This window comes from Barbatula barbatula (genome assembly GCF_947034865.1).
Source record: "Barbatula barbatula genome assembly, chromosome: 4".
Taxonomy (NCBI): Eukaryota; Metazoa; Chordata; class Actinopteri; order Cypriniformes; family Nemacheilidae; genus Barbatula; species Barbatula barbatula.
The window spans coordinates 11375800-11400258 of record NC_136768.1 but is presented as its reverse complement, the minus strand read 5'-3'; the positions used below and the strand labels follow the sequence as shown (position 1 = coordinate 11400258).

The window sequence follows — 24459 nt, the reverse complement described above, 5'->3', positions numbered from 1 at the left end:
TGAGTTTGTTCATTATACCACGGGGTCGGGCTTCAATTTTTAATCTCCTTTAAGCGCAGAGGAGCAACTATGTCTAGTGTTTCCGAGAAGGTGGTGTTAAAATTTTCAATGGTAAAGTCAAGATCTTCTACGTTATTACTCATGCTAGAGATTTGAGACAATTCAGGCAAATTATCAAGAAACGCACCTTTTGTAGTCTAAGTTATTGTTCTAGCATATTTTAAACTAGGAGCTTGATTTGCAGCCATAGGTCAGTGAAGCAAGCATGATTCCAGATAATGATCTGAAATGTCTTCGCTCTGCTGAAGGATTTTTACGTCGTCCACATTTATACCGTAAGACAGTATTAAATCTAAAGTATGATTACGAAGGTGAGTGGGTCCTGACACATGTTGTCTAACGCCCATGGAGTCAAGAGTGTCTTTAAAAGCCATTTCTAAAGCATCTGTATCGTTATCTACATGGATGTTAAAGTCACCAACAAGCACTCTGTCTGCAGCCAGTACTATTTCTGATAAGAACCCACCAAATTCTTTAATAAAATTTGTGTGGTGACCTGGAGGCCTATATACAATAGCCAGAATAAATTTTAAGGATGTTTTATCCTTAGTATTAGGTGTTGATACATGAAGTAACATAACTTCAAAAGAATTGTATTTAGGATTAGACTTCTGGGAAATGCTAAAAGAGTTACGGTAAAGTACAGCAACACCTCCCCCTCTTCATTTTAGGCGAGGCTCATGTTTATAATAATAATCTTGGGGGACAGACTCATTTAAAGTAATATAATCATCTGGCTTTAGCCATGTTTCTGGAGTGGTTAACTCACCACTCTGCAAGTTGGGCGTTATGATGAAAATACATGTGAATGAATGCAGGTAAGCAAGTAACAAATCAAATACTCTTTTGACCTTTCTTCAGTTTGTAGTTTCAGATTCCGGCGCTTGCTCGCAATGCTCGTGCAGGGGTGCATGTATCTATGCGTGCATATTAAAAAAGCCAATTTTCACGTATTTCAGAAGTCAGATTGTGTTGTAAAGTAGTTAATTGTTAACAAAGTTCAACTTTAGGTGAGCTAAGGCGAAACTTGCGTTGAAATGTAACGCAATGATTCTCACAGTGTGAGCGCTTTGGCATGACGTACCGTAAACCCCGTTTTGGACACCAGTTTATAGTCATATACTGTACTGTCATTGTTTGTGCATATGTTCATACTTGTCTATCTTCCTAGTGTATATGATATAGCCAGAAGATAAATAAATTATAAATCTCATTATCAGAACTTAATTTGATATCTTATAACTATGGTGAGCATTCAAATCAACTGTAATAAATAAATAAAGTAAATCTAAGAAAAATTAAGTATAAGATATAGAATTATAATGGGAGATTGTTACTGTGAAATATATTGTTACCGTGAAATAAAATGACTAATTCCGTGAAATAGATTTTTGGTCATTCAGCTCACCCCTAGGCAGATGGATGCAGAGATTCCCAGAGTCATGGCAGGGATCCTCGCTGTCTGTCTAGAACGATGGCACTCCTTTTTTTCTCTCCTGCAACACAACAGTTACATCTTCTTGAATCCTTCAGTGCAAGTGCACAAATCCAATTCTACAAAACACAAACTAAGATACTCATCACATTTTGTGCTAAATTTGCTGCAGTATGTATGGTGCAAAACACATTCTCACACCTGCACCAAAAGCAAGCAAGTTTTCAGCAATGTTTTAACATTACATGACATGGCATCTGACGAACGAAAGTCATTAGACTTGTTCGACTTGATGCGGCGCTGCAAGATTCGACAGGCGGATGACATCAAAGTACCCCGAGAGTGATTCAAAAGCAAATTTTTCATGGTTTTTCGAATTGCTCTCGCTGTCGTTTGATGTCATCTGCCTGTTGGATCTTGCAGTGGAACATCAAGTCGAACAAGCCTATTGACACAAGTCATGTCACTATTTTATGGAAGGCCATTTAGGCAGAAATGTCTTTAGACGTAACGTGTACAGACGCTTATGGAATATGGAAGGCCTACAGGGTCAAAAACGCGCGAATTTTAACACGTCAACAACACGTTAAGTACGTGTACTTTACGTGTACTTTACGTGTACTTTACGTGTACTTTACGTGTACTTTACGTGTACTTTACGAGTACTTTACGTGTACTTTACGTGTACATTACGTGTACATTACGTGTACTTTACGCGTACTTTACGCGTACTTTACGCGTGAAAAATTAACGTGTACTTTACGTGTATTGTGTTAAATACACGTCAAGTACACGTAGAATACACGTAAACAACGCGTGATTCAGATGCCGGTTTCCAGTTTAAACGGGTCAATATCATTGGCTGCCTACGAATTGGGTCAAACCATTTCTGCACACTTGGGGGGTTGCCTGCTGCTCATAGGCTACATGCTACCACCATGAAAGATCCTTTTGTTTATTTGTAATTTTCTTGTGTAGCCCACACGTATAAATGTCTATAAGTAGGTATTATTTGTTAGTAAAAATTAAGTTTATTAAGATAAGATAAAGTTATCTAGAAAATCAGTTTTCTAACAAAAAGTTACAAATGTGGTTCTTTATAATTCTGATACAATCCATTGTAATGAATTTCAATTTTTTGTAAACAACAAACTTTTAAAGACTGAGATAAATGTGCTGCTATGACCAGTAGGGTGCACCCAAAATACCACAGAAGTGCCATATTACAGAATCGAAATCAAATCACAATAGATATCAATGAAATAAGATACTGACACATGTTTTTTTCTGTAATAGCCCATCCCAGGTCATACTCATGATTTATATATTAAGGCATACCATACTTTAATAAGACACTAATATCACTGCAATAAATTAAACTGCAATGCTCAGCTATACTCCACGTTTTCAACTGTATAGTTTTAACAGTAGAATATGTTTACAAGTAATCTTATTTCTGAGATATGCTTTTATTTCTTGAGAAATGGTACCGTGGCCAAATGTACAACAAATAGATATATGATATAAATACATTAACTGGTTTAAAAATAGATATAGTCTATGTTATGATAAGGCTTAAATATAAATAAAGGCTATGTTATGTTAAGTCTGTAACAAAACAATACCACCTTAACAGTTGTACCTGTAAGAAAAACAGTCAACAAACCAATAAGAATATTTAGTTTTATCTCCAAATTACAATAAAAAATATAGCTGCAGAAACTGTGACAATGGGATAATGATACCAACTTGTAAGGAAGATATTCAGCGCTACAGGAAGACTGTAAGATACAATAAGGTGGACTTCAAAATTTAGTTTCTACGTATACAGCATCCACCTGAAGGTTGTGTATGCAAATAATTTTAGCTGAATGCATAACCTGCTCTCCCCTGACCTTACAGGACATGTAAGAATTAAGTTCGAGTTTAAGCAGGACAAAAATGACATAAAATGTAAAATAACTATAAAGAAAAAAGACAAGACAATATGTGTCAGCTTCAGTTGAATATCAGAAACAAACATGAAAACTGCTGTTAAATCCTAACCCTGCCTAAATGTCCATAAGTACAGAATTTGGCAAATAATGTATATCACCACTATAATTTGTGTTTGAAGTGCAGACTAGTGTCCAACAGACAGAAGGATAACATCTCCACATAACTCCTAGTGATTGTCCCCGAGATCCTGAGGATGGCAGCTTGATGGTGTGACACTTTATTAATGAGAGATAATGATGTCAAGAGCCAATGATTCCAGGGTAAATTTTATGAGCAAAAAAGTTTAGAAATTTTGGACTGTTGTAGCGCAAGAGGGTTTAAGTTGGAGACCCCAATTTGCTATGGTAACATATGAAACCACTTTTGGCCAATTTAAGAGATAGTCTAATTGCATTTGACCGGATTGTGTTCGTGGTGAAGATACTCATGTGGTTGAATGCACTCAAACAGCCACAAGACACCGCCTGCTCTCTGCCTTTGGACATAATCCATTAACATTCTGGGACTTGCATTCTGTTTAACCCCTTCATCAGCGTTGTCTGCACTTGGGTTCTTCTTCCTCCTCCTCCACGATCACGACAGTATGACAAAGTAGAATTCCAAAGATATTTAAGTAATTATTGAAAAATGATAGACACAGACAGCCATCCAGTAACACACAAAAACAATACTGGACAATGAACTAAATGAACAGACTTAATAGGGGAACATAATCAGTTAAAACAGAATCAGTTGAGGGACTAATTAACTAACGAAATAAGACAAAAATAGTAGAACCAAACCTGTAAAACCATAACAATAACAAGTCTTTTATGCATGTGAGCTATCTTCTCAGTGACACCAAAATTGTAAAGAATAGTTATATTGATGACCAACTTAAGCGTGGATGTCAACTTGCCTGGCTCAGTGAATGAATCTCTGTTCTGTCAGTGCTTGAGAGGTAAAGTATGGGAACAAAACAGAACACTTGGATTGTGGCAAAGAAACCCTATATACAATTCTCCCTTTTTGTACTAAGACAGGGCGATTAATGGCCGGTTGGTGGCAGATAGCCACTTTAGTGTGGCCTCACTCAAACCAGTGTCAGGATGGTTATGACCTAAAGTATTAAAATTGTATGATTCAGCTGACCATTCAGCTGGGACCAGCCATCATTGACATCAATATACTTTGTCACTTTAAATGCATACTGACACTCGAATTTTTATATTGTTTGTTAAATGGCTAAATACAGGAAGTAAAGTATACATGAATAAATATGTATAGTGTTCATATGGCTGCTTAATTATATGAGTTTACATACTGACATCTGTTTCCCACCTGTTACGTCTTAATGTTGTTTCATTAATTAACAATCCAGCACCTTAAAAGGGCACTGAGAGGGTTACAGGGTTCTTAAAAGGCCCTGATAAAGTTTTACAAACAAATGTTATCTGTTAGTTTAGATACGTCATTTAATTCTGAGAACGTGGCATTCGTTCGTAGCATAGGACTGACTTTAATTTATATACAGGAATTGAAGATTTTTTTTTATATTTCTCTTGTAGAAACTGAATGTAGAGGCTTCAGTTTCCTCAAGAAGGGGACAGTAATTTATGTTCACATTCAAATATATGCAATAAAGAATAGCTCTGTGCATTTACCTCCATGCTAAGTTTCTAAATTCTAAGTTTCTATCAATGCACACAGAAAGTGTATTTTCTTTATTTGTTTCACCCTTATAAAGGTTAAAAAACCTTTTAATTATATTTGGTCTTCATCAGCTGCCAGTACTACTATACGATTTGGTTGTTGGGCGCAGATGTCACTCTTTCATGTTATTATTCACCCATTTCACAAATAATTGTTTGATAAAATTAGGTACAAGCGCTCATCCTAATCCTGAAAGTCTTTTAATTAATTTAAATTATATCACATGTGTTTAAGTGCAAAATCTCTGAAACAGAAATGTTTTAACAAGCACCACCTGCTGGTTATAATTGTTGGCACAAAAAGCTCACCTTGTTTTACAAAGACCTATATGTACTACAATACGCTTTATCCTATAACTATCTTAATTAAGTACCTCTGCTGTAACTGTTTTCCCACACAAATATATAATTTTTTTATGCTTACCAAAGTTTGATAAATGGTAAAGCTAGTATTTCTACTACTGTGTTTATTTAGGAAAAAAGCTTGAGTGGAGTACAAGCAGGTCATTTTCATTTTGTACAGCAATCATATTAGTTTATCTACATAACAAGAATAAATAATAGACAAGAAAAGACAAATAAATAGAAGTATCCATAGCATGTTTAATGTTGGTAGCACAGAGTCTATAGGACCCCCCAGGTGTGCAGAAATGGTTTGACCCAATTCGTAGGCAGCCAATGATATTCCATCCATTTTCTTCCGCTTATCCGGGACCGGGTCGCGGGGGCAGCAGTCTAAGCAGAGATGCCCAGACATCCCTCACCCTAGACACTTCCTCCAGCTCTTCCGGGGGGACACCGAGGCGTTCCCAGGCCAGCCGGGAGACATAGTCCCACCAGCGTGTCCTAGGTCTTCCCCGGGGTCTCCTCCCGGTCGGACGGGCCCGGAACACCTTCCGAGGAAGGCGTCCAGTAGGCATCCGTAACAGATGCCCAAGCCACCTCAGCTGACCCCTCTCGATGTGGAGGAGCAGCGGCTCTACTCCGAGCTCCTCGCGGGTGACCGAGCTTCTCACCCTATCTCTAAGGGATCGCCCAGCCACCCTGCGGAGGAAGCTCATTTCAGCCGCCTGTATCCGGGATCTTGTCCTTTCGGTCATGACCCAAAGCTCATGACCATAGGTGAGAGTAGGAACGTAGATTGACCGGTAAATTGAGAGCTTCGCCTTGCGGCTCAGCTCTTTCTTCACCACGACGGACCGGTACATCGACCGCATTACTGCAGAAGCTGCACCGATCCGTCTGTCAATCTCCCGTTCCCTCCTCCCCTCACTCGTGAACAAGACCCAGAGATACTTAAACTCCTCCACTTGAGGAAGGAACTCTCCACCAACCTGAAGTGGGCAAGCCACCCTTTTCCGACTGAGGACCATGGCCTCGGATTTGGAGGTACTGATTTTCATTCCAGCCGCTTCACACTCTGCTGTAAACCGTCCCAGTGCATGCTGAAGGTCCTGGTTTGAAGGGGCCAACACAACGACATCATCCGCAAATAGCAGAGACGAGATCGTGTGGTCCCCAAACCTGACACCCTCCGGCCCCTGGCTGCGCCTAGAAATTCTGTCCATAAAAATTACGAACAGAACCGGTGACAAAGGGCAGCCCTGCCGGAGTCCGACATGCACTGGGAACAGGTCCGACTTACTGCCGGCAATACGAACCAAGCTCCTGCTTCGGTCGTACAGGGACCTGACAGCCCTTAGCAAAGGACCACAGACCCCATACTCCCGAAGCACCCTCCACAGGATGCCGCGAGGGACACAGTCGAATGCTTTCTCCAAATCCACAAAACACATGTGGATTGGTTGAGCAAACTCCCATGCACCCTCCAGCACCCTGTAGAGGGTGTAGAGCTGGTCCAGCGTTCCACGGCCTGGACGAAAACCACACTGTTCCTCCTGAATCCGAGGTTCTACTATCGGCCGTATTCTCCTCTCCAGTACCCTGGCATAGACTTTCCCGGGAAGGCTGAGAAGTGTGATCCCCCTGTAGTTGGAACACACCCTCCGGTCCCCCTTCTTAAAAAGAGGGACCACCACCCCGGTCTGCCATCCCAGAGGCACTGTCCCCGACCGCCACGCGATGCTGCAGAGGCGTGTCAGCCAAGACAGCCCCACAACATCCAGAGACTTGAGGTACTCAGGGCGAATCTCATCCACCCCCGGTGCCCTGCCACTGAGGAGTTTCTTGACTACCTCAGTGACTTCGGCTTGGGTGATGGACGAGTCCACCTCTGAGCCCTCAGCCTCTGCTTCCTCAATGGAGGACGTGACGGTGGGATTGAGGAGATCCTCGAAGTACTCCTTCCACCGACCGACGACATCCCCAGTTGAGGTCAACAGCCTCCCACCTCCACTGTAAACAGCGTTGGTAGGGCACTGTTTCCCTCTCCTGAGGCGCCGGACGGTTTGCCAGAATCTCTTCGAGGCCAGTCGATAGTCCTTCTCCATGGCCTCACCAAACTCCTCCCAGGCCCGAGTTTTTGCCTCCACAACCACCCGGGCAGCAGTCCGCTTGGCCTGCCGGTACCTGTCAGCTGCCTCAGGAGTCCCACAAGCCAACCAGGCCCGATAAGACTCCTTCTTCAGCTTGACGGTTTCCCTTACTTCCGGTGTCCACCACCGGGTTCGGGGATTCCCGCCTCGACAGGCACCGGAGACCTTACGGCCACAGCTCCGAGTGGCCGCTTCGACAATGGAGGCGGAGAACATGGTCCACTCGGACTCAATGTCTCCAGCCTCCCTCGGGATCTGGTTGAAGCTCTGCCGGAGGTGGGAGTTAAAGGTCCGGCCGGGCTCAGCCCGAAGGAGCGACGTGGGGCCGCCTTCCCGTGGGCTCACCACGTGCGGGAGGGACCATAGGGGGTCGGTGCATTGTGGATCGGGCGGCAGTCGGAGGAGAGTGCCTCGACAGCCCGATCCCTGGACACGGAAGCTAGCTCTAGGGACGTGGAATGTCACCTCGCTGGCGGGGAAGGAGCCTGAGATGGTGCGGGAGGTTGAGAGGTTCCGACTAGAGATAGTCGGGATCACCTCTACGCATGGCTTGGGCTCTGGAACCACACTCCTCGAGAGAGGATGGACACTTCATCACTCTGGAGTTGCCCATGGTGAGAGGCGGCGGGCTGGTGTGGGTCTGCTTATAGCCCCCCAGCTCTCCCGCCATGTGTTGGAGTTTACCCCGGTGAACGAGAGGGTCGTTTCCCTGCGCCTACGGGTCGGGGTTAGGTCTCTCACTGTTGTTTGTGCCTACGGGCCGAACGGCAGTGCAGAGTACCCGACCTTCTTGGAGTCTCTGGGAGGGGTGCTGGAAAGTGCTCCGACTGGGGACTCCGTCGTCCTACTGGGGGACTTCAACGCCCATGTCGGCAACGACAGTGACACCTGGAGGGGCGTGATTGGGAGGAACGGCCCCCCTGATCTGAACCCGAGCGGTGTTCAGTTATTGGACTTCTGTGCTAGTCACAGTTTGTCTATAACGAACACCATGTTCAAGCATAAGGGTGTCCATCAGTGCACGTGGCACCAGGACACCCTAGGCCGCAGGTCGATGATCGACTTTGTGGTCGTTTCATCTGACCTGGACCATATGTTTTGGACACTCGGGTTAAGAGAGGGGCGGAGCTGTCAACTGATCACCACCTGGTGGTGAGTTGGATCCGATGGCAGGAGAGGAAGCTGGACAGACTCGGCAGACCCAAACGTACTGTAAGGGTCTGCTGGGAACGCCTGGCCGAGTCTCCTGTCAGAGAGATCTTTAACTCCCACCTCTGGCAGAGCCAATGATATTGACCCGTTTAAACTGGAAACCGGCGTCTGAATCACGCGTTGTTTACGTGTATTCTACGTGTACTTGACGCGTAAAGTACACGTAAAGTACACATACTTAACGTGTTGTTGACGTGTTAAAATTCGCGTGTTTTTGACCCTATTGGCCTTCAATATTCCATAGACGTAATTTCGCGTACAGACGTTTTGGTTAAGCCAATGGTAAGCCCCAAAACCGAAGGATTTGCATAATATTGATTAAACATATAGCCGTGACGTCATCGTTTACGTAGCCACGTGTCATTCATGAATAATGCATTTAAACGTGACGTGCCCTTATGCGTGGCATTGCATATGGTCCTAGTTCCGGATACGTTCCGGATGCGTCAGCAATACGTAATTTTAGGTCAAGGAAAAAGAGAACATTTCAAAATACAAGTGGTAGAAGTAGACAAGGAAAAGCAATGTCTTTGGCAAATTTTCTTAACAATTGAAGACGCGTTTTTCAAGAATGTGTACATCTTTGAAGGTAAGAGAGGTAGTGGAATCAGTGGGGGGCAGAGTTCAATAATGAAACAGCTCTGGGAAAAAAGCTGTTCCCTTTCTGTCGGTCTCTCGACGTTGTGTCGACAGAATGAGGTTTGACTTGAGAACCTATCATCTCTGACGTACTTGAACAGGCCAATGAAAATTGGCAAATGAAATTTGCATGCCGATCCCCGCCCCGGATATCCGGGTATAAAAGGGAGCCGACGTGCTGCATTCATTCACCTTTTGTTCTTCGGAGCCTTCGCATCCTGATGCTGACGACTTTGTGGTTCTACTACAACTGTTGCTGGTCTTACGATGTGGTGCAGCGGACTGTCCCTTCTCCTGTGACTTCCCCTGGGCGTCTCGGCAACTTCCAAAGCTTCTCTCTAAAAGAGCTAATTTCTTCAGCGTGGCATGTCCCGCTGTGCTCGTGGGTGCAACGCACTCATCGAGGAGGGGGGCCGGACACGATGTCTGCCTCAAGTGTCTGGGACTCCGGCACGCTGAGGCAGCGTTTGTGGATTCGTCATGCCCGCACTGCGGGCGAATGATGATACAGATGTTGCGGTCACGGGTGGCTGTGTTCTTTCGGGAATCAGCCACCACCTCGAATGCTTCCCGTCCCCCGGCAGCAGTGGCATCAGCCCTGCTGTCCGCCTCGGCGAGCAACGAGGGTGTTAGGGGGATCACCGTGAGCCTCAGTCCGTCGGCCCCTGGCTCGCGGACCGTTCACGCCCCGCCTCGCTCGTCTGACCGTCCCGGAAAAGGCGGTACGGAGGGCGACCTCTTGGCATCCGACCCCGACGACTCCTTGGAGCTCCCTCCTCCGGGGGGTCGAGCTAAGGAGGAAGCGGACGTCGAGAAGTCAACCATGCTTTCCCGGGCTGCCGCGAGTATTGGGCTGCAGTGCACCGCACCGCCTCTTCCCCAGCACTATGTCGATATTCCCCAGGCGTGTACGTTTTCGGCATCGCTGGTGTCGAAGGCTTACAACGCTGCGGGTTAAGCTGCCTCGGCCCTTCACGCTATGGCCATCCTGCAGGTCCACCAGGCCAAGGCATTGAAGGAGTTGCACGAGGAAAGGACCGACCCAGGTCTTATGCAGGAACTCCGCACTGCCACTGACCTCGCTCTCCGGGCGACGAAGGTGGCGGCGCGGGCCCTGGGTCGGATGATGTCCACACTAGTGGTCCAGGAGAGACACCTTTGGTTGAACCTTGCGCAGATGCGGGACGCTGAGAAGGTTCGCTTTCTCGACGCTCCCATCGCGCAGGGTGGGCTGTTGGTGACACGGTCGAGGACTTCTCCCAGCAGTTCTCGACTGTGAAGAAGCAGACGGAGGCGATCAAGTACATCCTGCCCGCCGCGGCCCGGCCGCATTTCGCCCGTCCCCATTTCGCCCGTCCCCAGCAGCCCCGCCCCTCTACGACTCCGGCTCCAGCGCCCCCTGCACAGGCGGCCTCCCGGAGAAGGACGTCGAAGAGGAGAGCACCATCCCGTCACCAACCTCCGCGGAAGCAGAAGCGTTCCTGACAGGATGAACCCAGGGAGATCGAGTTCACCGGGCCCGACCCAAGCAACTACATCGCTAAAGGGTCGGACTTTACCGTCCCAGCAACACCAGCGGGGCCCTTTTCAGGGCCTGGTGCCCACATTCTCACAAAAAGAGCTTTCTCTCTCCCTGGGTCTTCCTCACAGCCGCTCTCACCCTCCGCAGGACGGTGCTCGGCAACCCCACGTTGTGTTCCGGCGAGACACACGGGCGGGTGTAACCCTCAGTGGCCACCAGCACCCTCAGTCAGACGGTGCGGTGTGCCACGGTATCGCCAGGCAGGCATCTCAGCAGAGCCGCTCTCCTCCCCGGGGTCTCCCCCACGGCGAGGGAGCCGTACTGCCAGCCATCGAACCACCCCCCGCGGGGGCAATGAAGCAGATCGAACCTCTGGTCCCCCTGTCTCGGTCCCTGGGAGCCTGGCTGGCTCTTCCCAGACCAGCACGGTGGCTAGAGAGGACGATCCGTCTCGGCTATGCGATTCAGTTCGCCAAGCGCCCACCCAAGTTTGGGGCATCCTCTTCACTTCAGTGGGAGGGGTCGATGCTCCCGTGCTTCGGGCAGAGGTCGCTACCCTTCTGGTGAAGGGGACGATCGAGCTCGTCCCTCTGGCCGAGATGTACTCCGGGTTTTACAGCCCGTATTTCATTGTCCCCAAAAAAAGCGGCGAGCTGCGCCCCATCTTGGACCTGCGTACCCTGAACAAGCACCTACACAAGCTGCCGTTCAGGATGCTAACGCAGAAGCGCATCCTGACGTCTGTCAGGCGTCAGGATTGGTTCATGGCAATCGACCTGAAGGAAGTGTACTTCCATGTGTCCATCCTCCCTCGTCACCGGCCGTTCCTGCGGTTCGCGTTCGAGGGACAGGCATATCAGTATCGCGTCCTCCCATTCGGTCTGTCCCTGTCTCCACGAGTCTTTACGAAGGTCGTGGAGGCCGCCCTCACTCCCCTCAGGGAGCAGGGGGTGTGCATACTCAACTATCTCGACGACTGGCTCATCTTGGCGCACTCGCGAGATCTGTTGTGTACACACAGGGACCTGGTGCTCCGGCACCTAGACCGCTTGGGGTTGAAGGTCAACCGAGAGAAGAGCAAGCTCTCCCCCGTGCAGAGCATCCCCTTCCTCGGTATGGAACTCGACTCTGTCTCCATGACTGCACGCCTTTCTACCGAGCGTGCCCAGTCGGTGCTGAGCTGCCTGAGGAACTTCAGGCAGCAACCAGCGGTCCCACTGAAACAATTTCAGAGGCTCATACGTAACCGAGACGTTTTAATTGGCTTGTGTCAGTGGATAGTGACATGTCACTTAAAGGTACCATTCTTTGGCTGTTTTCGAAGCGTAAATAATGGATGTTCATGATTCTAGTTAAAAAAATGCTTTATATTTCACATTTATCAAGTTCACCGCTGTTCCTCTTCCCTCCAAAGATTGTTTTTTTTTTTCCTGGGTGGTATAAAGTCAAACGGAGGTCGAGCTAGTGCATATGCAAACGTCAATTTTTGTTAGAGATCATGATTTTTTCCTACTATGACGTGGGAAATGCACACCGGACCGATTGGCGTTAGACCGGTTATATTAACACTAATAACAGAACGTTTTATATTGGACCCAAGTTGGATAAAAAAACAACCAGATTGACCAGTGGACATTTGAAGTGTTTTAGAGGTATTCTAAAGTCATGGAAGCTGTTATTCGACCGTTGGCTATCTTACAATGTGTGTAGACTGTGATGAAAGTGAAAGAAATTAAGCGCATAGCTCAGTCAAATGTTTACAATGTCTGATAACCAAACACTACTCCAGTGGCTCTTCCTCTTCTCTAAGGAAGGCCTTTTCCCTTTATTAGCATATTCCTTTGAGCGGAGGTTTTCTAAAAACTCGGAATAGCGAGATCATGTAGGGAAGTAAAGGGCTATAGCCGATTCCAGCCATTCTCTGTAGTCCTTGAAAAGCAATTCTGTTTAAGACAACATCTTGCTTGGCATTGAACTTTGAGCTTTATAATTTTGGAGATATTATTTATGCTAACAGCAACATTACACGCTAAATAAAGTCTGAACATTGGCATTACGGGGAATGGCACCTGTAATCGTGTGACAGTGGATAGTGCTATTCACCTTATTTTTGCCATCTGCCATCCTTGTGCTGTTTGTATTTAGACTTCCGGTGAGCCTCTATAGCTTATGCCAGTCATATTGCGAATAAGACGAATGTGCTGTTTTGTCTGGCTAACTATATTTATTTTGGAACCCAAAGATACACGCTTTTTTATATTATATTAAATAAAAATATCATTATATATCATAGATTACATATAAACTAAACATTTTAACACAACTAAATAAACAGTGCAAACAGAGTTATAATAATATTAGCAGTAGTTAAAACATAGCTGTGAGCATTTTTATATGTATTTAGCAATTTAAAATTTAACAGACTAAAACAAACCTAATTTACCTGCCAGAGGATCGCAGCTGCATGACTAACAGTTACAGGACTTGCCCTGTCATTACATTTTGCTTTTATCCAAAGTACATATAACATTTCGTGAACAAGCTACACAGGACAGACTAGTTTACTATGTTACTATGATGATTAAAGCTGAAGTAAGCAAGAGAGAGAATGAACAACATTAAATTATTTTTAGTTAATAGACCTTAAAACAGACAGTTATTGGTTAGTAGAGCCGGCCACTGAGTCTGCTCCAGCCACCCCTGTTCATTCGTCTCCTGGATCCCTGTCTACGGCCTCCATGTCTTCCAGGGACTCCAACCCTAACCCTGGGAGCCCTGGTCCCTCCCCTAGCCCGTCTTGCCCCCGTTTGTCTCATGGTTCATCTTTCAGCCTGGCCCTGCCTCTTCTGCCCCTTGTTTTCCATTGAACTCTGCCCTGCATCAAGTGGCTACCCTTGTTTCTCACTGGCCCAAGGAACCATCTCCCCTGGATATAACCCTCCCAAGAACCCCAAGTGCAAACCACCCCGGACTGCCTGCTCTCGCCCCCTCTCTTATATTCCCCCGATTAAGACTTCTTCCTCACCCAACCCTGATCCTCTCAGTCAACCGCACCAGAACTAATTTGTGCTCCCATACCCCCCCTCCAATTTTTTTTATTTTTATTATTTCACACCAATCCTTGTTTTGTGTTTGCCTTTCTGTCAGTCTCACCTGTCATGTTCTGGCCCTTCTACTTATTTAATATTACATATAGGTAAGGCAAGGTTTATATAGCACATTACATTTACATTTATTCATTAGGCAGAAATGTAAATCACATTTAATACACAGTTTAAATCTAGACTAAAGACGCATCTTTTTAATCTTGCATACACTACACAATCATATATATTCCGAAGATTTAGGCTGCAATAGTTAGATCAACCGGAATCAGGAACACTTCCAATAACAACTTATGCATTTGTTGCATCAAAGAGTGCAGAACAGTACTCTACTCTCATTGTTCCAAGGTTACTAGAGCGGGCAGGACGCAGTCCAAGGTTACCAGAGCGGGCAGGGCGCAATCCATACCCAGACCTGACAAATGCTCTGATGATAGAGCTGGACAAAGGAGGTGGCGACTCTACAAAACTTCAGCTGCTTTTAGATTATTAATGTCTTAAATCTAATTTTTCTTATATATTTTTTATTTTGTCTTGTTGTGCAAGCACTGTCGAGCTTGTGCAGAGGCTGCAGCTTTTGCCAGAGAGGAACTGGAATCCCCTGGTCAGGCCAAGCCTTTTTTCTCCTCCAATGGAGTTTTGGGTTCCTCGCCACCGTTTGCATAATGTTTTGCACTGTTTGCCTGGCTGGGGGGCTGCTAGAATTTTATAGTCTTATTTAATCATACTGCATATAGGAATTTATAGTCTGTCTGATATTTGACCTGTCTTTTGACTTGCATAACCTTTTATGTTTTGCTTATAGTCAATGTTTTCTTGTACAGCTGCGTGGTAACAATGAAAATTGAAAAAAAAAACACTATATAAATAAAAGCTGACTTGACAATGGTAATTCAAAGTGCTTTACTGTGTTTCTCTCTGCTTTATCTTAAATAATAATAATCATTCAATTTATTTAGCACTTTTCTGGGCACTCAATGCGCTTCATATTGAAGGGGGGATCTCCTCAGCCACCTCCAATGTACAGCATTCACCTGGATTGGTGACCTTGGTTTAATGTCTCATCTGAAGGAAATGTGTGCTTATGTAATAACCACTGTGCGTGTGTGCGTGCATGTGTGTGTATATTGTGTGTGTGGAGTTGTGAGACCATATTTTGTATGTGGGTATGTTTGAATCGGTGTGTATGTCTTCAGTTTTTTTTAATATACGTATTTATAATACGTTCGTCTGAACAGACAAAAATTATCCGTCATGTTTACGCATATGTCTGACATCCACGACACTCTTCTCCTCCGTTCTGTGATTGGGCGTTCGCAAAGATTCCTAGGTAGGCAACTTCAATGGAGTCTGCATCAATGAGAGCACAAAGGAGGCATTCACGAGCAGACTTCTGAGCAATAAAAAGACAAATTGGACACCTAATTGCACGCGCAATTTAAGCCCACCAGACCATAAGTCCACATGGAGTGCGCCATTTGGGATAGTGTCCAAGTCTAATATCAATTTAATTGTAAATGTTTGCCATTTTATAGTAGAATAGTAGAAATAATATAAAATCACTTTTTAAATGGATATTACACATTACATAGGTTTATTTTTTTCCATAACACAAACCAAAAATAACCAATGATAATAGGAGACAAAGGGGAAGGATTACTCTAGACGATTTTATTTAAAGGCACAGTAGGCTCACAGCTGCACCTCAGTGTTTACAGGTGGTGTGTTGTGGAAACTATTAGTAGTTAAAAAAAACATCCAAATTTTCATGGCTTAGGGAAAAACAATGAACAATCATTGTAAAAATGACACTTAAAAAAACACAAATTCAGTAAATGTGTGTTAACCAGAGCAGATATTCATTATACATTCATACAACATAAATTTTGAACACTTTTTTGACACCTGTGGCAAGCAAACAAGATCAGATTTTAATTTCAAATCTTGACAGGTAAGCCTGTAAGAGAAGACGTTTTTTTAGTACTTCTTTAAAGATCGATAGAGAACCTGAATGACAGAAAAAGGGGACGAAATTACACAACCCTATGGATTACTAAAAGAACAGAGGTCTTATGAAGTGAAGATGTCTGATATAACTTGTAAATAAGTTATTAAATAATATTTTTCCGTGGACATAAAATAAAACAAAGCCTTTAAAGTTTCTACATGCACAACACCATGCCAAAAGAAATAGAGCTAATGTATCAGACAGCTAGGGAAATAATTTGGCCGTTTGGTACCTATTTATATTAATTTGTATATTAAAGTGAATATCATCAGTGTGGATCAGCCTGGCATTTACATATCCAAACGCTGCAGTGCCCTGGGAGCCAGTGGCATTTTAATCAACCGGATTGATGAAATGATTTGATAGCGCTGTAGAGCAGAAGCAGATGGGTGTAGCTGTGGGGAGCGGCAGTTATCACGCGAAAGGGCGTTTTCAGTCCTGGGTATGGTGGATGTGATTAGCCGGATGAACAGCAGCCTCCGGCAGACGAGGCAGTCAGGGGTTCGTCGTCAACAATCTGTACGCCTCTCCGCGCTGTGCTTGTGTGGCTCGCGCCGTTAACACGCGATCTCTCATCCGCTTGAGCGCTCTCCATCATGCCTACGGATGCCAGTGAGGTAGACTTTAGACATACATCGGACAATTCAAGACAAATGTAGGTTGTAGGCTCTACATGTTTATTTGTTTTAAACACTTTTTGTTCAACCCTGTTGTGCTGTTATTATACCCCTTGCTTATAACATTATTATATCATATTTGAAGGAGTGAAATTATTAAACGTCTTTACTATTGACAGTTTATTTGGACAATTGAGTTGATTTGGAAAATGATGTTCATAATTTTATTGTGACAAATATAATTTTCTTTTCTCACCAAATCTAGATCTAGACATTGATCATTGGACCATAACACAGTGTCACGTGACCATCATGTAGCATGTGAGTGACCATTCATTTTTAATAATACTAATGGTTTTATTTTAAATTTTGTGTAAAGTAGAACTGAACATCAAAAATGATTTGGTATGTATGCAGTAGTATATGAAAAATAGTATATAGTGTGCTATTCAGTGCATAGCGTTTGAAATAGACCTCCTAGAGAAGGACTTGACTGTCTACTGTGGTATTATTGGAAATTGACAGTATATGAAATAAGCATACGTTTACACAGGTCCAGAAACAGCTCCTCTATTCCTTTGTTTAATTTTGCTGATGTGAGATAGTGTTTTGCACCAACAGACTCTGCATACCTAGAAAAGTAAAAAAAGAATGAAAAGTTTTAAAATCGTGCACCATGTTTCACATTTTGGATCGCTTAAATCAGTTGTACTGAAGGTGATTGAGAAAAGTGGTCAAATAAAATACCAGATTAGATGATAAATTATGATGTTAATACAAAAGCAAGCTGAGATGTGATATTTGTAAAATAATATTTGTGAACATTTCTGCACTATTGTAAGAATGGAAAATTCCCAATTACTGCATATATTTAGTCTCAAACAAACTATTGTTAAAAAATAAATTTCTACTTAGTGGTTTTGAAACACAGTTGTTATGGCTACAAAAATAATACTGCACACATACTGTATATCTTGTGTCGATTGTTGTTCACATGTGATTTATGTATCATGTGACCAGTCCATCTATGCAACATGTGATCATCATACTGGTCAAAAATACACACATGATCGCGCACACAGATACTGAGCTGCTCACTGTGTTAAGTATTTATTTCACACGTATGACTCAACCAAACCTTTGTTGAAAAACATCACATTCTAATAAAGATAAAAGATAAACACACCCCTCAGCTTCCTCTACTGAAACATGCCTGTCCTTTTCCAGGTCAATTTTATTTCCTATTTAGAAAAAACAAGGGACAAGATATGAATATCAAGCTACAGTCACAATGAGGTCCACACACAACATTTACAGCAATATTTTTTATATCGTTTACGTATTTAACTTCATATTTAACCTTTCCAAGGCTACAAAATGCAAGTTATTCAGGTTTAAGTATTTTTAGAGTCATTGGTCAGGATTCTACACATTTTACATCAAAATCCACACACAAATCTAGAAAAGTGTAAGAGATCTTCAGATTTCATTTGGGCTTAAACATTTATTGTTGATATTTGAAATATTGTTGACATTGAAAATATTTTTTTTATGAATGTTGAGTATAAATGTACTCACCTATGATACATAAACATATTTCATTCCCTAACATTTTTCTTAATTCCTTAACCCAGTTTTTCACCTGTAAAATAATGAGGTAGATTAATGGAGGCTCAGAAAAGGAACCACAATACACCAACATGAATGCAGGGGTTGATGTTGCATTCTGTAAATATTAACAATATAAAACTTGACAGTTACTTTTACTCTTGTCAACCTGAGTTGAGAAAGTTTACCTTCTGAAACGAATCCTCATCTGTGACATCATAGACCAAAATGGCCCCATTGGAGTCTCTGTAGTAGATGGGCCCAAGTGCATGGAAACGCTCCTGACCAGCAGTGTCCTGTGATCAAAAAATAAAAATAGGTTCACATAATGGGCATTGCTTTTGGAAGTTCTTGATTTTTGTTTGCAAAAATAGTTCTCAATACGCTATACAAGAGTTTGTGTATAAGGGATGGGTATCGTTAAGGTTTTAACGGTATTACTACTTTTATCGATACCACTTTTCGATCCGGTACTTTTTGTTGTGTTTTTTTATGAAAGACAAAACTAAAGCTGGAGTTGTTTTCACTATTTAAAACATTCTTTACTGACCTAGCATATCTTATTTCATCACTACAAATTAATTTTTAGGTAAGCTCTGCTTTATAATTTCTTAAGCATCATTTATTATTATTCATCCATTTTAAATGCAGTACTGTGAAAGCCTTTTTAATGTTTAAGATTTATTTAGGCTACTGCTGATTTATATGTAGGCTATTTTTCAAAGTGATGTGTGTTTATTAAATTATTACATACTAATTTAAAGAAACCTTTTGCAATGTTTATGTCGGTGTTATTTAGGAAGACTGCTAGGCTAGCATACGTACCTGAGGACGTGGATAATGAACTATTAGCTTGGCAGTCGAAAACTTTGCATTTTTCTGTCTGCACATAATGCACATTAGAAAGATGTTTTGCCAAAAATCGAGTGAAATGTAACCAGACTTTAGAACGTTTGATTCTCTCCGCCATCGTCACTCTATTAAGCGCAAGCGTGCGTGTTATGTGCTTGCACGCTCTCGTGTTGTGTGCGCGCGAGCTCTGTGTAGTGTGGGACAAACGGACATTTCACGTGCGAGATTGCGAATAACAATAATATTATCGCAAATTAGAAATGGTTTGTCAGTGAAAGTATGCTAGGTAACATTTATTTAGCAATAATAAATAGGAAATGTTTTTCTTAATTTCTCCAGTACCGACAGCAGAACCGTTAACGTCAGAGCTTATCGATACTTCGGTCTTTCATAATTTAGCCCCGGAACCGATTAAGTACCGGGTTTCGGTACCCATCCCTATTGTGTACTGTACAAAATTATGATGAAATACAATATCAAGCCAGAACTTCACATTTAGACTGTTTTGTGTTTTAATGTAATTTCTCATTTAAAACCGTCAAACAACAATAATGTCAATTTATCACGAATTTCACCTTACTGAAACAAAATGTGTATATTGTAATTGTGGAAGATACTTAATATCTTAATAACTTATATTTATTCATTCAGGCTAGTAAATGCTTTTATCGGCCAATTTTTTACTATGGCTTTTATAAACACCAGTCTGAGTCTTTGTTATTTTAAAACCAACCTTACCAAACATTGTAAAATATTGCCAGAAAAATTTGACTCACCCATATAGCCAGATTGACTCTCTTTCCTGTGATGTTCAGCTTCTTTGTGAGAAATGAGGCCTGCAAATGCAAAAAACATATATATTACAGACAAGAAACAAAACATGAAGCGTAACCCGTCTACACCAGATGTAAAATGAGGCATCTTTCCAATACTATTTTAGAGTTTTTGTACACACCAGTCACGACAGCTATACACGAGAAGCAACAGATTCTCTGCACTGTGAAAAATTAATCAATTTGTATGGTATATTTATGTTCAATAAAAAATAAATCAGAAATCAATTGCTTTATGGCTGAGGTATGATCATGAGACACATTTTTGTTCTAAAGCAGAAGGGAAAAACAGATTTCATGACTGCAACGAACCATAAAACATTTAGATTGGGAAAACATCGCTAAAGTCAAAATAATTAAGATATTCATCAGATGATGATCAAAGGTTGCCCTGCCATTCCAATGTACTCATTTTGTGTAATTAATTGAGCCTCCTGGCCCATGCATAAATTCTATAATATAAAAATATATTATACTTTGGGACTTCCAATACAGTGTGTTGTTAAACAATATTAAACAACAGTTACAAACACAGCACATATTTACATGTGATACAGCTACAACAACACATCATGAAAATTAGTTAATATCAATTAAATTGTATTAAAGAAACGATATGGCCAATATTTGACATAGTATTGCTTTGCTTACAAAAGGCAAGTGCTGAGCAATATAGGGACTGGAATGACATTACCTTTAATATTAGAACTGCTTGAATGTCTCAGTCAGATTGAATTCAAGAACTGAACTGTTTACAACACAGCACCTGCAGTTAGTCTGTGCTCAGCTGCATGTTATGGTTGATCTTGCAAGATATTACTTTCAGTTACTTATTACTCTGACTCAAACTAAGAATTGCTACTGCGTTAGAGGGACATTTAATGCCAGACTTCTTATTCACATGACAAAGTCCAGTTAGAGGGATCGTTTACCTACAAATGAAAAAATATATATTTTGAATCAAACTTGAGTGGCTTTCTTTTGCAGAACACAAAAGAATATATTTCTATAACATTGGTAACCAGACAACATTGGCCCGTACTGACTTTCAATTCAGCCTAGTCATGCATTTTAAAGGGGTCAAATGTCGTGAAGACGTGTTTTTCTGAGGGTTATAAGTTGCCCATGCCTGTACTAGACATGTTAAATTGCTAAAATTAAAGTTTTGGAACAAAAGATGCATTCTATCTAAAGGCTAATGCTCACCCATACCTGCCTGAAATGCCTTGTGTAACCACACCCCCACAAATCTACGTAATTTCGTGCTATGATTTGTCTAAATCCGCCCAAATTTATCCGCAAGTAAGGTGTACCTGTAAGTACAATTGGTTTGGAACCTGATGGTAAGAGGCGTTACATTTCCATGACACACCTGCAGTATTCGACCAATCACTACACACTGGGTAACTGGCCAATCAAAGCACACCTCGCTTTTCAGAGCAATGAGATTTGTGAAAAATCTGTGCATTTCAGTGAGGCGGGGCAAAGAGGCGATACAAACGGAAAATACAGCATTTTTTAAACTTAAATCGTGTATATACATTGCATTGCATCTAAAACAATCGATAATATTCGTTGTAGCAGTGTCATATGACCCCTTTAAATGCTACCGAACTCAACTATTTTTTACAAATAAAATAAATATATACAACAATATTCAACAAATCGCTTATTTAATACAAATTATTATCCAGTAAAATAAAAATACTAATACTAAATACTAAATTAATATTAACATAAATTAAATGAAATATAAAAAGTTAAATTATTAGCCACTTACTAAACACAAAAAGGAAGTTAACTGGGGTAACAACACATGATTACATTAATTTCTGCTCTGTAACATTAAATTATCCCTTTAGCTACAATTAACCAGATCACTTCTAATCTTTTATCTCTTTTCTGTGTTTCCTGTTGCTCTTAATTTTGAACACAGTAATATGAAGAATGAGTAGGCGTGTCCAGGTAGTGTGTGTGTGTGTGAATGTGTTTGTATGGAAGTCGAGAACTTAGACTAGAAGTTTTTTTATTACATTTTACACAAAACGTTTATATTAACCGTGTCTGCTTAATTGTTTAAGTTTAAATGCATCGCACTGGACTAGAACTGAACTAAACAAACCTTTAATACATTGCGAAGACGAGTGACGTATTAGATAAATAAACAAGAAAATTCAACAAGCTAAACACGAACACGAGTAACGTAGTTTATATTCACTACAGACGCAACGCTTCTAAACGCGTCGTTTATTTACACATAATACACGAACTCAGATTAGCTGCGTAAAGGTTGAGCAATCCATATAATAACTGACAGCTATCTTTAAACCAGCGTGTTTTATACATGCATGTGTTACCTGTAGAGTGGTAATGTGTTTGTCGTTGAATTTATTCTCGCAATATCGCAGCACCAGCGATGTTTTACCGACGCATCCCTCTCCGAGCAGCACCACCTTGAACGAGTACGTCTTCCCTCCGGCCGCCGCCGCCATGCTGACACAACAACAGAGTCCGATCCTCTACCCTATCACAGCGGCCATAGAGCCTCACGCTGAAATCCGAAGCGCGGAGAGAACCACCGAAACGCGTTTCCTAACAACTTCACGCGCGGATCCCTCTGTTAAAACCCAATTCGCTTCCGATCAATCTCTGCGATCAGTCTAATGGCGTTTCGCTCCGTTACGTCACCGGACAGCGATCATGTGATTTACGGGGAGAAGGTTGCTGGCTGATGAGTGTCTCGTATCGGACAAACTCTAGTTATTCCTACAGGTGGCGCTCTGTGGCCCAACTCTCAACGAGCTTAATCCTGCATCAAGTGACATTGGCATTTTATGAGGAATTTAATATTTTATGCCAAGGAGATTGCTATAATGTTTATTGATTTTAACTCATTCAGTATCCACAAACAACTCTGAAAGTGCTGAAAATGTAACTTGAGTGAGGGATTTTAATATAAACGAATATAAAATGGTCAGTGATTGTCAAAACAGAATACTTATAATTACTTTTTTCTGTAAATCAATTTGCCTGAATTTGGGATTAATGTCCATACTTCCAAACCGCTAAATTTATTCTAATGACCATTCTACTCGATTATATTTCTGTTCAGGTCACAAAATCATATGACTTTTTAACTCAGCTGATGGAATAAAATTTGTCAAAACGTACATATTATAATCATCAAGAAGGATCCAGCATTTTCGCCTTATTAGTTCTTTCCAACTGTGACTGAAGTTGAGACCCATCTTTACACACTAAGGACAATTAACGACTAATCAAGAACCAATAACGACCTTTACACAACTAATACAAAATATATGAACCTTCACTTATGCATGCAACACAATACATTAAGAGTGAGGTGTATGTAAAGTTAAAAAACACTTATTATGAGGGCTTCCTACACAAAATATATTTGTCTTTGATAAACTCAAAACTATTGCTGTGATTTTGTCCAAAAATAAATGTAATCTACTAAAATAGGAATAAATAAATAAATATCACATATAAAACATCTAAAATAAACATATTATATAAAATAAATATCAAAACTTAGGCCAAAAGATCATGTACAATAGACCCCCCCCCCACTCTCTCCATCTCTCTGTCTCTCTTTTTCTATCTCTATTATAAGCTATATATAAAATATTTATACATAAAGATTTTTGACCAAAAAAAAAGCGACGGATAGCACTAAATATCTGATCTATTTTGGGCACAGCATTTTGGCAGGGATTCATGTTTCTGCATGCCGAATGCAAAGTCAGACATCAGGATGCCATGGCAACAGCAGAGAGCTGCATGTTTGCCACAAAATGAAGCAGCAGACTGACTTAACACATTTTGTACATCTCTCCTCCGATATCACTTTTAAGAATCTGACCACAATGAATGAAACGTAATATGATAAAAATAATTGGTTGGTTATGATGCACGAATGCTTAGCTGAAGTTTAGAATGTGCAGATCGAAACCAAATCTGGTCAAAACTGAGCATCATGGTCATAAAAGAGAAGGTCTGGTGTGAATAATCATGCTGAAAAACAGTATGAAGGTTTGATAATAGATTTTAAACTTAAAGAGTTTGTGGGCTTCTAGCTAATGCCTTTAGGGTGTATTGGTTGGTTTCCATAAGCTGTGTTGCCAATTAGAGTTGAACATTTTAAAACCGAGTTTAAAAGAACACAATATTTGATTGTAAAGGGTTTATGTCTGATTTGCTACAAAAGCTATTGTACACAAAATATAAGTTTGTAGAAGTTTGTACAATAACAATATGTTGGTTTTGTAAAGTCAGTATGGGGGTAATTGAGATTTGTGAATAGCTACATACGAATAGTGTAAGAATAATGGCTAAACATTTTGAATGTTGGGTTATACATT

At 41.8% G+C, this 24459-nt stretch overlaps 2 protein-coding genes across 3 annotated transcripts in view; both read right to left on the bottom strand.

The window, feature by feature from the left end:
- The window catches only part of trim24 (tripartite motif containing 24), a 39923-nt gene extending 38147 nt beyond the window's left edge, over window positions 1-1776 (bottom strand). Inside the window, exons 1-2 of one of the 2 annotated variants that reach the window (XM_079453937.1) lie at window positions 1697-1776; window positions 1469-1556 (exon numbers count right to left, since the gene is read on the bottom strand). The gene's annotated coding sequence lies outside the window, so the exon portion shown is untranslated. Of the gene's footprint in view, window positions 1-1468 lie in introns of both variants that reach the window. The other variant, XM_079453936.1, reaches the window with a different exon arrangement.
- Window positions 1777-15812: 14036 nt separating this feature from the next.
- On the bottom strand, window positions 15813-22879 carry rab21 (RAB21, member RAS oncogene family). The gene is made up of 7 exons (XM_079454424.1): window positions 22432-22879; window positions 20018-20077; window positions 18578-18685; window positions 18360-18423; window positions 17968-18022; window positions 17325-17413; window positions 15813-16764 (listed from the first exon to the last, which is right to left on the bottom strand). The coding sequence occupies exons 1-7, from the start codon at window positions 22564-22566 to the stop codon at window positions 16622-16624; spliced, it is 654 nt and encodes a 217-aa protein (XP_079310550.1). The 5' UTR covers window positions 22567-22879; the 3' UTR covers window positions 15813-16621.
- Window positions 22880-24459: the final 1580 nt, after the last annotated feature.

Excerpts from the sequence above, each read along its gene's own strand:
- rab21 (XM_079454424.1), bottom strand. The coding sequence starts at position 22,566 with ATGGCGGCGGCGGCCGGAGGGAAGACGTACTCGTTCAAGGTGGTGCTG. Across the intron at positions 20,078-22,431 it reads AACACATTACCACTCTACAG|GCCTCATTTCTCACAAAGAA; the intron begins GTAACACATGCA and ends TTGCATTTGCAG. Across the intron at positions 17,414-17,967 it reads TCAGTAGAGGAAGCTGAGGG|GTATGCAGAGTCTGTTGGTG; the intron begins GTGTGTTTATCT and ends TTACTTTTCTAG.